Source organism: Furipterus horrens, unplaced genomic scaffold (assembly GCF_987537825.1).
Source record: "Furipterus horrens unplaced genomic scaffold, mFurHor1.1.pri manual_scaffold_4, whole genome shotgun sequence".
NCBI lineage: Eukaryota > Metazoa > Chordata > Mammalia > Chiroptera > Furipteridae > Furipterus > Furipterus horrens.
The window spans coordinates 50,028,506-50,039,383 of NW_028327174.1; the positions used below are offsets into that span (position 1 = coordinate 50,028,506).

Sequence of the window (10,878 nt, forward strand, 5' to 3'; positions counted from 1 at the left end):
AACAAACACTGTTCTTTCAGAGCACTTAACCAAGGAAGCTCTTTAGATTAGGGCGGGTTATGAATAAAGGGGTTCAAGGAAGGCCTCTCTGTAACTGTCTGAAATGATATCCCCAAAGCTTAACGCCACATTCTGAATAGGGTCGGCTCAGGGGTCTCTCCAACCAGCTGCCGACGGAGGTTGCCCCAATCAGGAGGACCAGCCCTTCCCACAATACAGTACAGGATAGCCACAATGCTCTTTCACTCAGCAGGCCCGAGACCTCGCGAGAGTACGAAAGCACCCGTTATTACCCAGACCCCGGGCGCCAAGCCTTTTGGGCTTCAGACCTGCCTCCTTTTTTCTTTTTCCTCGCCTTCCGCTCTGCGCTCCGCTCTCGGATTGGCTGATTGAGTCGCGTCAGTTTTTTTCCTGGCTAGGAAGTGGTTCGACAACCAGTCTTATTTTGGCCCCGCCCCCGAATCCTGCGGATTGGGCAGCTGAGTCAGGAGTCACGCACCTCCGGGAGCGTGGATGAGCCAATCAGGGGCTTGGCGTATTTTACAAACTGGGGAAATAGCTGCAGCAAAAGCAGAGTCAGGGGAAAAGCAAAGTAGTCGGGGCAACCCTGAGGGGTTCCGGGGAAGGTGCGGCACGGGGATCTTGGAGGCAATGAGGTCTGTGGAGGTTCATGAGGAGAGGCAGATCGGGGTCCTGGGGCGAAGGAGTAGGCTCAGGGTGCCTGGAAGTGGCACCCAGAAGAGCGGGCCTTGCAGGCGCCGAGTCTTCTAAAGGGCGCATTGATTTGAGCGAAGGTGGAAGTATCAGGGATGTGAGGACAGCTCCAGTGCCCAAACTGGCTGACCTTTGAGCCCTGATCCTGCCTTCTTCCCCGTTTCAGTTATAGCCGTCATGGCCACTTTCCAAACCAAGAAGGATCCTCTCCTCCGAGGTGTATCACCCACCCCTAGCAAGATTCCGGTACCTGCAAAGAGACGCCAACCACTCCCCACTGTTAGGCCCTGCGCTCTGGACCAGGAGAACCAAGATCCGAAGGTAAGGTGGTGAAGGCAGTAGCCACAAGGAGGCAGCACACACCAGCAATGTACCCCAAGGCTGAATTTTTTGGTCCTTCCCTCCCCCAGAGATTGGAGCAGAAGATCAGTATTCAGCGTCCCCTTGTTGACTCAGCATGCCCCAGGCCAAAAGCCACCTATCAAGCTGAGAAATCAGAGAGATTGGTGGGGAGCACTCTACCTCGGAACCCCTTGGAGGAGCTCAGGCCTAGCCCTAAGAGACAAAACGTGGGGCCTGGACCCCCTCTCCAGACAGGTACCTGTTGGAGACCTAGAACACAGCCTTGTTGGCTGGTTGGGAGAATGGGGTGGGGATAGTTGAGTTTGGGGGCTTTGCACTCCTCCAGCCTCCTTCCTGGTCTTTGCTCCTGGAAAGCTCTTTGCTCGTAAAAGCCCTCTCCTTCCTTCAGCAAAATGTCATCTCTTCTAAAGCCTTTTCCAGCTCTCTAATCACAGTCAGTTACTCTGTGTTTTAATACTTTGCTACATTCTTTTATAATATGTCCATACTTTGACTTGAGTCTTACCTCTCTTTATAATTTGATTATAGCTTCTTGAGGATGGGGACTTTGTCTTATTTATCTCTGGGCCCCAGGGCCTAGAATAATGCCTTATGTAATGTTCTGTGAACATTTGGTGAATTGAGTCCTATTATATGAGTTTTTGGCTCGCTGTTGTACCTCAAGGTGACTACACTAGCTGAGGGTGGCCCCTCAGCTTTCCCTCTTCCTGTTCCGTCTCACCTTTCCTTCTCTTCCTTTGCAGAGGTTCCAGGGGTCATAGATTTTGTGGCTGACCCTGAGGCCCTGGCTACCATCCTGTCAGGTGAGGGGGTGAAGAGCTGTCGCCTGGGGCGCCAGCCCAGTCTAGCTCAGAGAGTACTGGTTCGGAGCCAGGGAGGCACCATCCGGAGGGGCCAGGTAATGAGACAGGATATGAGGAGATCAGGCTGGGGTGGACTAAGGAGGGAATCCAAAGCTGATAGCCTCTTTGGGGGTCCCAGGGTGCCCGGGCCTCTGCATATTTGGCCCCCAGAACACCCCAAAACCGACTGGACCCTGCCAGGGCTTCCTGCTTTTCAAGGCTGGAGGGACCAGGACCCCGCATCCGGACCTTGTGTGCCCAAAGGGTAGAAGCCATGGTGAGTGCCCTTGTGGGGGGGCTGATACTCAGTGTTTCTGGGAGCTCCTTCCAGGGACAAAACTGGGCCTTGGGAGAGAAGGTGCCTCATGATGAGCCAAAGGGGTTCTGTGAAGGCAGATGAGGGTGGTGGTGAAGCCTGAAGGTTTGGGGCCCACCTCTGACTCCGCCTTTTTCTTTTCCTTTTGTGGGTCAGATTCCACCTTCAGGACCTTCCTTTCACCCCTCTGCTCGCCCCAGCTTCAAGGAGCTAAAAAGAGAGACAGGTGGCAGCAGCAGGTGAGGAGAGGGTCATTTGGAAAAGAATGATCTAATGTCTCATATAGGGGTCCCTCAGAGCTGGGACCTTGCAGTAGTTTTAGGACTTCCCACCACCCACGAAGGGAAGGGGGAACCTGTGACTGCCCAGGTGAGCCCTTGGAATAGGATTCAGGCCTTGCTAGCTAGTCCTCAGTGGGATATCAGTTTCTTCAGATTGTGGAGGAGGAAGGGTACAAAAATGAGAGGTCCTGTCTCTTGTTTAGTGGGTAGATCACAGACCAACAATAAGTAAAACCTGGGTTTGATTCCTGATTCTTAGCAAACTTATTAGTTGTATAAGTTTGCCTTAACCTCCATTCTTTAATTTCTTTATTCTGTCAAATGAGGATAATGTTTGTGTCATCATTAGAGGTTGTTGTGAGAAATGAGATGATGTTTGTAAAGCAGTTAGCACAGTGCCTGGCTCATACTTGATATTCAGTGACTACTAGCTGCTGCCCTTATTGTCATCAGGACTTCAGTGAGCCAGGCCTCAAGATTGTTCCCGGAGACCCTAGTCCAGCCCGGTGAGTGTGTCTGGCCAAGAGAGAACAGGGGCAGGTGGGCTGTATGCAGTGGGGATCAAGAGGTAAACACTTAATGGGCGGGGGAAGAAGGGGAAAAGCCAGATCAGAAGGAACTAGAGAGGAAGAGACCTCCTTGATTGGCCAGAGGTTGGCCCAGTTGCCCTTGCATCAGAGGAGGTGGCCCCCATTTCTACCCTCTCCCTGCCACTTCCTACAAGAATTGCCTTCCACTATTTTATCCTCAGCCCCTAAGAGCCATTAGCATACACTGAGACACTCAGGGTATTCAGATTAATAAGTGATTATTGAGATAGTTCTGGGCTCCAAGGGGATATTGCATGGCTCCCTACCCCTGATAGGGCAGTGGAGGCTGTCAAACTCTTTAGAGGCTGCAAAGCCCTGTGCCAAACTTGGGGGTGTTCCAAATACTACAGCAAATTTCCTGTCTCCTCCTAGCTTCCTCTCTCCCAGAAGGAGAACATGAAGTTGTCACTCAATCAGATGAAGAAGAAAAGGGTCCCCTTGGTCTGGCCCAGTGGGTTCCATTAAGAGGAACCCAAGAGATAACCCACACCAAGGTGAGATGGGACCCTCCTAGGATAGGGGAAGTGGGGAGGAGAGATGCTTGGGAAAATTCTCCAGCAGGAGCCAGCACTGAGGATTGTGGGTGGAGCCAGGTAGTCCTGGGCCTCAGATGTTAATTGGATCTGGTTTTGCTCCCCATGGGCCCAAGCCCTCTCTAGAGTGGGACTGGCACCTTTTTACTAGGTGTCTTGGGTCTAAAGGTGAGAGATCACAGTCTAGTATGTATTTGTATGACCATCAGATCAGTGCTAAGAGATCTGACACTTGTCAGCCAAAGCATTCATTCATTCACTCTACAAGTTCACATTCTAGAATGGGGAGGCCAAAAGTAAATACATTATAAAATATATGGTATATCAGATGGTGACAAATTCTCTGTTAAAAAAATAATAAGGTACTGAAGGGGAAGTGGAAGTGAGGAGGTGGTATTGAAGTTTCAGATTGTTTGATCAGGGGGATCTTATTGAGAAGATGATGTTCAAGTGAAGACCTGAGAGGCTAAGGGAGTAAGCCATCCAGATGTCTGGGGAAGAACATACCAGGAGAATTGCAGATGCAAAGGCCCTGAGGAGGAAATGTACTAGTTTGTTTAAGGATCAGCAAAAAGGAGATGGCAGCAAGACTGGAGTAAGGAAAATGGCAGGAAGTGAGGTTAGAGCAATGACAGGATTAGACTGGGTAAGGATTACAAACCAGTGTTAGACCTTGGGTTTTACTTGGGATAAGTGGAAAGCCATGGGGAGAAGGAATGAACAAGGGAGTGACATGATATGATTAGACCTTAAAAGAATCACACTGGCTGCTGTAGTAGAACAAGACCTAGGAAGGCAAGTGGGGAAGAATCAATCCTCCACCTTGTTCCTCTCCACAGGACAGCCAGGATTGTCCTTCCCCTGGCCATGTGCGGTTACCATCCATCACCCGTCCATCCCCCTTTGGATTGGCTCAGCGTGTCCCCTCCCCTGGCCCCTCAGCTCTGGTTTGTATCCATTGCTCCTAGGGGTTGGACAATGGCAGAACAGTCTGGCTGGGATCCCTACAAGGTCTAGGTTTTGCCACTACTCAGCCAACCCCATCTCTCCCCAGACCTCACATTCAGTGTTGCGGCGTTTTGCCATTCGCCCCAAAACCCAATTCACACCCATCCCATCGGCCCCCAGAGCTCAACAGGTAAGAGAGGGCAGGGAAAGTAGCTGGCATAAGAAGGAAGTGAATGGGTACTAGAAGGGTTATGACATCTTACTTCTGTCCCAGATCCGATGTTTGAGTGGCCTTTCTCCTCATTCTTGCCCTGAAGAGCCTGCCCCATCCTGGGTAAGTGCCCAAAGCCTGCCAATGCTGAAATCCCTTGCTCTGTCCTGTTTGCCTGAGGCCCAGCAGTTTGAGGCTGGTGGGCTCTTGAGACAAGCCACCCAACTCTCCAACTCTCTGCTTCTCTGCTGTCTCTCCTAATCTCAGGCTAGGGCCTCTCAATGAGACATCTGGTCCTTTCCTCATGAGAGTGGGACTCAGACTGGTCTTCCTGCCCCAGCCAGGCTTCCTCACATGGTCCGTCTCCCTTCCCATGTGGCAGGAGCAGATAGCAGTCCGGTTATTTGACCAGGAGAGTTCTAAAAGGTTGCAGGAGGGGGCTGAGAAACCACCTGTGGCAACTCCTCATGGACCCCACCCCAGTAGAACCCCTAACCTCCAGGAACTGAAGATGCAGGTGGGTTTGAGTAGGCAACAGCTTTGATGACTAATGGGTATGACAGGGCTGGGGAAGGGAGAAATGGGAGGAGAGGAGGTACAGAATACGACAGTATGGGTAGAGACTTGAACCACCATCTTGACATCACACTGGCATATTCTCTCCAACCCACAGCGCATCAGTATCCTGAAGCAGCTTTTGCAACAGGAGGTAGAGGGGCTGGCAGGGAGCAAATGTGCCCCCCTTAATGGAGGCTCCTCTCTGGATATGGTTGAACTTCAGCCCCTGCTGGCAGAGATTCCTAGAACTCTGAATGCCCCACAGTATAATTCTGGGGCTTCCCACCTTCCTGAACTATTACAACACTCTGGACTGTCAAAGCCCTGCCTTCCAGAGGAGTGTGGGGAAGCACAGCTCTGCCGTGGAGCAGAGCCAGAAGTAGCTCAGCCCTACCCTCCTTCAGAACCAGGGCCTCCAGAGTCCTGCCATAGGAGGGAGCCCAAGATTCCAGAGCCTACCACCCAGAGACAGCCTGAGGTGTCTGAGGCCTGCCCCCCAGTACAGCCTGGACCCCTTCAGGCCCCTTCCCCTAGGGTAGTGCCTGGGGCATCAGATGCGTGCTCCCTGGAACCTAGGAGTACAGAGTCCGGCCCACAGCCCTGCTGTTGTCAGTGGGCTCCAGCGACCACCAGTGTGACTTTCTCCTCCCAACACCCACTTTGTGCCAGCCCCCCTATCCGCTCACTCCAGTCTCTGAGGCCCCCAACAGGCCAGGCAGGTAAGTATGGTTGGAAGGGGTGGTGAACGAAGGAGGTCCTCACGTCACTGGGAGAGGGACCCCTGCCCTGTAGCAGGTGGTCCCAGGCTTGCTTGCTTTCACCTACCTTGCCCAGCCTGGCTCTCCTTCAGAAAGATGGGAGGAGCTGGACCTCCAGGCCTATGCTTCTAATTGGCTTGGCCCTTGGTGGGAGATTGAGAAAGGGAAGTATGAGGTGAGAGTATAGGACTCCAGAGCCCATCCTGAACTCTGGCCCTTGGACCCTCAGGCCCCAGTAGTCTGGCTCCTCGAACCCTGGCCCTGAGGCAGCGCCTCAAAGCATGTCTGACTGCCATCCACTGCTTCCACGAGGCGCGCCTGGACGATGAGTGTGCCTTCTACACCAGCCGAGCCCCTCCCCTAGGCCCCTCTCGCATCTGCACCAATCCTGTGGCCATGTTATTGGAATGGCAGGATGCCCTGGTGAGCTTCCCCACCCACAGCAAGCCTGTGGGAAGTAGGAAGGGGCAGGGGGGCAACCTGGGCTCCTTCACAGAGGTTAGTGCGGAAGGGTGAGCTCAGGTCAGGGATGACTGAGCTGTGACAAGGTCTCCTCTCTCTCCAGTGTTTTATTCCAATTGGTCCTGCTGCCCCTCAGGACTCTCCATCATGAGGCACCCACCTCCACCTGCTCCTGCCCTGTCTTGCTCCTTCCGTTTAGCCCTTATTTATTGTCGGTCCACCCCATGGGACTGGAGCCGACATGCTTTTAGCCTTCAATAAAGTTTCTGAAGTGTCTGCATATCTGTTTCCCTCTGGTCCAACCTAGGCCAGCTACCGCTGTTGCTCTCCAGTTGCCCACATGGTGGCAGTGTCCTCCACCTTAGAGCCAGACCTGGGCTCTCAGCATCCCCCAGGCTCCCTCACCCTGGGTCTGTCCTGAAATGAGGAAGTCATCCCACTCTTGTTCACCTCAGCAAGCTCTGTGAGTGTGTTGGGGGGCAACAAAGGTTTGCCTTTGGAGACCTACTCTTCTCCCTGGTTCTTGAGATCGGTGCCAATTCCAGGAGCCATCAGCAACTCCCTCATGCCCTAGAGCTCCTATTCTTAGAACGCTCCCTGCATCAGGCAGAAAGCTGAATGCCGGACCCATATCCTGGGAACCTTCCCTTGTTAGTGTCACTCAGGCTGGTGTCTCACTACAGTGTGTGGTTGAAAGCGCTCCTGAAGCTGATACTGCCCCTCTCCACCTTCCCACAGCACAGCAGAAGCCCTGGGCTACTCCCCTCCCCCAGCGGCAGATCTTGCTGGGAAGGACTGAACGTTTGTCTCTGGCAGGGTGGGTGGGAGTCCTTGAGAGGAATATGGGTAAGGGTCAGCCCCCTGTCCCCACTCTCTGCACCAGTTAAGAGGCACACACATTCTCTAATGTCACTTTATTAGAAGAGGCAATAGCAGCTGTAGCCCCAGGGCTTAGCCCAGATGGGGTAACATGGGGACTGTACAGAATGAGTTTTAAGTGGAAGAAAGGAATTCACTGGTTCCTCCTGTTCACAGAAAGGCTGCCAAGGCAGGAGCCTGGAGCCTGAAAAATGGAAATGAAGGGAGGAGGGGATGGCAAGAGAAAGTTATTATGACGGTGGACCAGCACCTATCCCGGTCCTAATTTGGCCCTTCCCCTAGATGGGCTCCTGTTTCTGTTCTCTCCCTCCCCAAATGCCATGTCTAGCTAGTGAGGCTGGTCCGGAGCTCCCGGAGGAAGAGAGGACCATGAACTCCGCCCCTCTCAGACCTGCTTTCGCAGCCCGCCCGCCCTACACTCCCCTCCACAACCCGCACACGGATGCGAGAGGTCCGTTCCCAAGCTGTTCTGCTCCTCCTGCCCGGCCTCTGCTTCCCAGCTACTCTTACTCCGGAGTACCAAGAGTCCGCCCATTAAGGTCGCCTCCGGGAACGGGAAGGGTCAGCCCCACCACTGGGCTCTCAGAAGATGGGATGGCACCTTGGGTGGGGCCGACTGAAAGGGGATGGGGAGGGGAGAAAACGGAGGGCAAGTGAAGGGCGTGGGGATGTCCCCCGGCTCAGTCCGGGTAGATGATGAAGCCAGAGAAAGTGCTGTACTTGTTGGTGTTCCCGCCGTGCACCTTCCCGCCGTCCAGCTTGATGAAGACTTCATCGCCCACTTCCAGGTGCAGGATGACGCTGTTGCTGGCGTAGTCATAGTTCTGGTCTGCGTCCTGGGCAATGGCGCTGGCCCGGACCTACCAAGGGAGAACAGAACAACCCTTCATGCCCTGTGCGGAGCTGGAGTAATGAGGGGTCAGGCCAAGTAGATGAAGCTGGGCCTGTGAAAGGCCGCGCCAGGGTAGCTGGCTGTAGAGGCTGGGGAGGAGAAGGAGAGGCCAGGAGACTGCTGAGCTTTTCAGGCACCACCATTTACTAGTCGTGCGACTCTGGCAAGTTTCAAGCTTCCTCTGGTCCTCAATGTGAGCTATAAGGTGGGAGGTAATAATAGAGCCTACCTTCTAATGTCGTTAAGATTAAATGAATTTCTACATGTGAAGTATGTTGGAACAGTGCTTGGCATATGGAAAATGCTATAAGGCTTTGCTATTATCATTTAAAAATAAAATTAGGATATAGACTCTGAACCCCCTCTGGCCTCCTAAACTTGCATTCCCATCCCCAAATGTTAGGGCACAGGGGTGTATATGCGGATGCAAGGGTGCGGGCCTTAAATGGGAAGGTGCTGCAATGATGCCTTTTTGCCTCAGTGTGCTCATTTCCCTCCAATCTCCTTCTGGTGCATCCATGTGGGGGTCGCCTTCTGTCCCAACAGGTAGCCCCTCCTCCCCTCCGGCCTCTCTGCTGCTGGTTGCCTCCCGCCTCCCACCACCAGCCCAGTCCACAACCCCCATCTTCCTGTCCCGCGGGGGCTGGTTATTAACTCATTAATTATTCATCATTATTCTAATCACTATTTACTGTCCTCAGGGCCCGCAGAGCCCACACCGAGAAATAGAGTGGGAGCCACGCAGCCCCCGCCCCCTCAGAAACTGACACACTCTAGATACACACTGCCCCCACCACCCACTCACAGAGAGCCCGCATAGACCACACACACCTCCTCACTGCCACATGCAGATGGGAACGCTCTTTTTTTCACACCTTCGCACCCCGGCAACAACAGACACACCCGCACCACACACTCTCACACTCCCTTGTACACATACTTCTATCTCACTCCTATACACACATACACTCTCCCTTTCCCTGGGTTCCTGGGGCAGCCCCTCTGGAAGAAGACCCCAATGCAGTGCCTGCGGGTCCTGAAGCAGGAGAATGCTGTAGCCTTGGCAGGACCCGGGGTTCCCATAGATAAGATGAGCAGGCCTGATGCAGCAAGGCACGGTCAACACCCACCAGCCCCGCGGGGCATTCAGAGGTCACTGCTAAGTCCCAACCTTACCCTCTGCTGCTCTGCGGCCCAGGCACCTGAACCAGCCCTCACGCCTGAGGCCTTTCACTACCTCTCTGTGTGTCCAGGGTCCTCGAGCTAAGTCGTGGGGGCTATTCTCCCAAGCCAAGGCGATGGTGACTGGGACTCCGGCCACAGGGGCAGGGAGCAGCAGAACCTGACTGCTAGAGGTTGCCAGCGAATATGTGGGGCCTGGTCCAGTAGGCCCCACATTCTCTGCCTTACCTTTCCTCCTCCAAGCCCGTCCTTTGCTTCTTTCCTTCTCCAAACCTGTACCTTCAAGCCACCTTGCTGGTCCTCTGAGCTACCATACCATTTCTCACCTCTGCCTACTGACTCAGTATTAGCTGAGTGTAAGGCTGCTCTAGAATTGGCCCCAGGCCCTGGGACTAGCCACAGAGCTGATGGTAAGTGAGCCAGTGTTTTTCTTCTTTTTTACCTTTTTCTAAAAAATCCAAGCTGAATGCCCTCACACGGGAACTGACGACTGTGCACTGCCTGCGACTTGGCAGCCCGGCATTCCTGGATTCAGTGACACTGTTTGGGGAAGGGAACCAGGTTTTGTAATGAGCGCAGGGAGATTTAGAAAGCTACCCTGCGAATCTGGGGCTGGGTGGAGAGGGGCATCTCACCTGTCCATTCTTCATCAGGTCAGCCCACATGCTGGTGCCATCTCCGCCGCGCATGAGCACATGGTAAGCGAAGAAGTAGACACCTGGCATGGGGCAGGTGAACTTGCCGCTGGCCGCCTCATAAGCGTTGCCCACGTTAGTCACCACGTCGTCGAAACGCAGCACCTCATAACCCTCGTGTGGTCGCCGCAGGCCCGCGTAGAAGGCAATTCGAGGCACGTAGCCGGCAGGGGGCGCCAGCGCGCCGGGGCCTGGGCCCGGAGGGCCCGGAGGACCTGGCCTTCCCGGCTCTCCTGGAGGCCCTCTGGGACCTGGAGGTCCTGGGGGCCCTCGAAGACCTGCCTTCCCGCGCCTTCCCACCTCTCCCTTGGAGCCCGGAGGAAAGGGGGGCACGGAAACAGGCTCGCCGTCGGGTCCTGGGCCTCGAGGCCCATGCGGGTCGCACACCATGCGACAGCGACCCAGCATCTCATAGTGCGCCGGCCCGCGGGAGCTGTGCACCAGCAGCGGAATAGCCACCAGCAGCAGCAGCACCATGGCCACCCCGACGGCCGCACCCGCCACCCGCTTGCGGCGGCTCAGACGCGTCGCGGCCAGGGCCAGCAGATCCTCCTCGCTCTTGGGCGCAATGGCGGCAGAGGCTCGGGGCTCTCCGTGGGCCCCGGAGGCGGTGGTGGGGCTCGCGCCTAGGCCGGGACCACCCCGACGGCTGCG

The 10,878-nt window shown here is 54.7% G+C and overlaps 2 protein-coding genes across 2 annotated transcripts; one reads left to right on the top strand and one right to left on the bottom strand.

The window, feature by feature from the left end:
- Window positions 1–543: 543 nt before the first annotated feature.
- On the top strand, window positions 544–6,852 carry TROAP (trophinin associated protein). The gene is made up of 15 exons (XM_090273112.1): window positions 544–656; window positions 881–1,035; window positions 1,125–1,311; window positions 1,821–1,975; window positions 2,059–2,196; window positions 2,392–2,474; window positions 2,970–3,022; window positions 3,479–3,600; window positions 4,479–4,586; window positions 4,694–4,777; window positions 4,862–4,921; window positions 5,181–5,315; window positions 5,472–6,075; window positions 6,344–6,537; window positions 6,680–6,852. The coding sequence occupies exons 2-15, from the start codon at window positions 892–894 to the stop codon at window positions 6,725–6,727; spliced, it is 2,115 nt and encodes a 704-aa protein (XP_090129238.1). The 5' UTR covers window positions 544–656; window positions 881–891; the 3' UTR covers window positions 6,728–6,852.
- A 622-nt stretch (window positions 6,853–7,474) lies between these two features.
- Window positions 7,475–10,701, bottom strand: C1QL4 (complement C1q like 4). Its single transcript, XM_090275542.1, has 2 exons — window positions 10,165–10,701; window positions 7,475–8,315 (listed from the first exon to the last, which is right to left on the bottom strand). Exons 1-2 carry the CDS (start codon window positions 10,699–10,701, stop codon window positions 8,136–8,138), a joined length of 717 nt encoding a protein of 238 aa, XP_090131668.1. The 3' UTR covers window positions 7,475–8,135.
- Window positions 10,702–10,878: the final 177 nt, after the last annotated feature.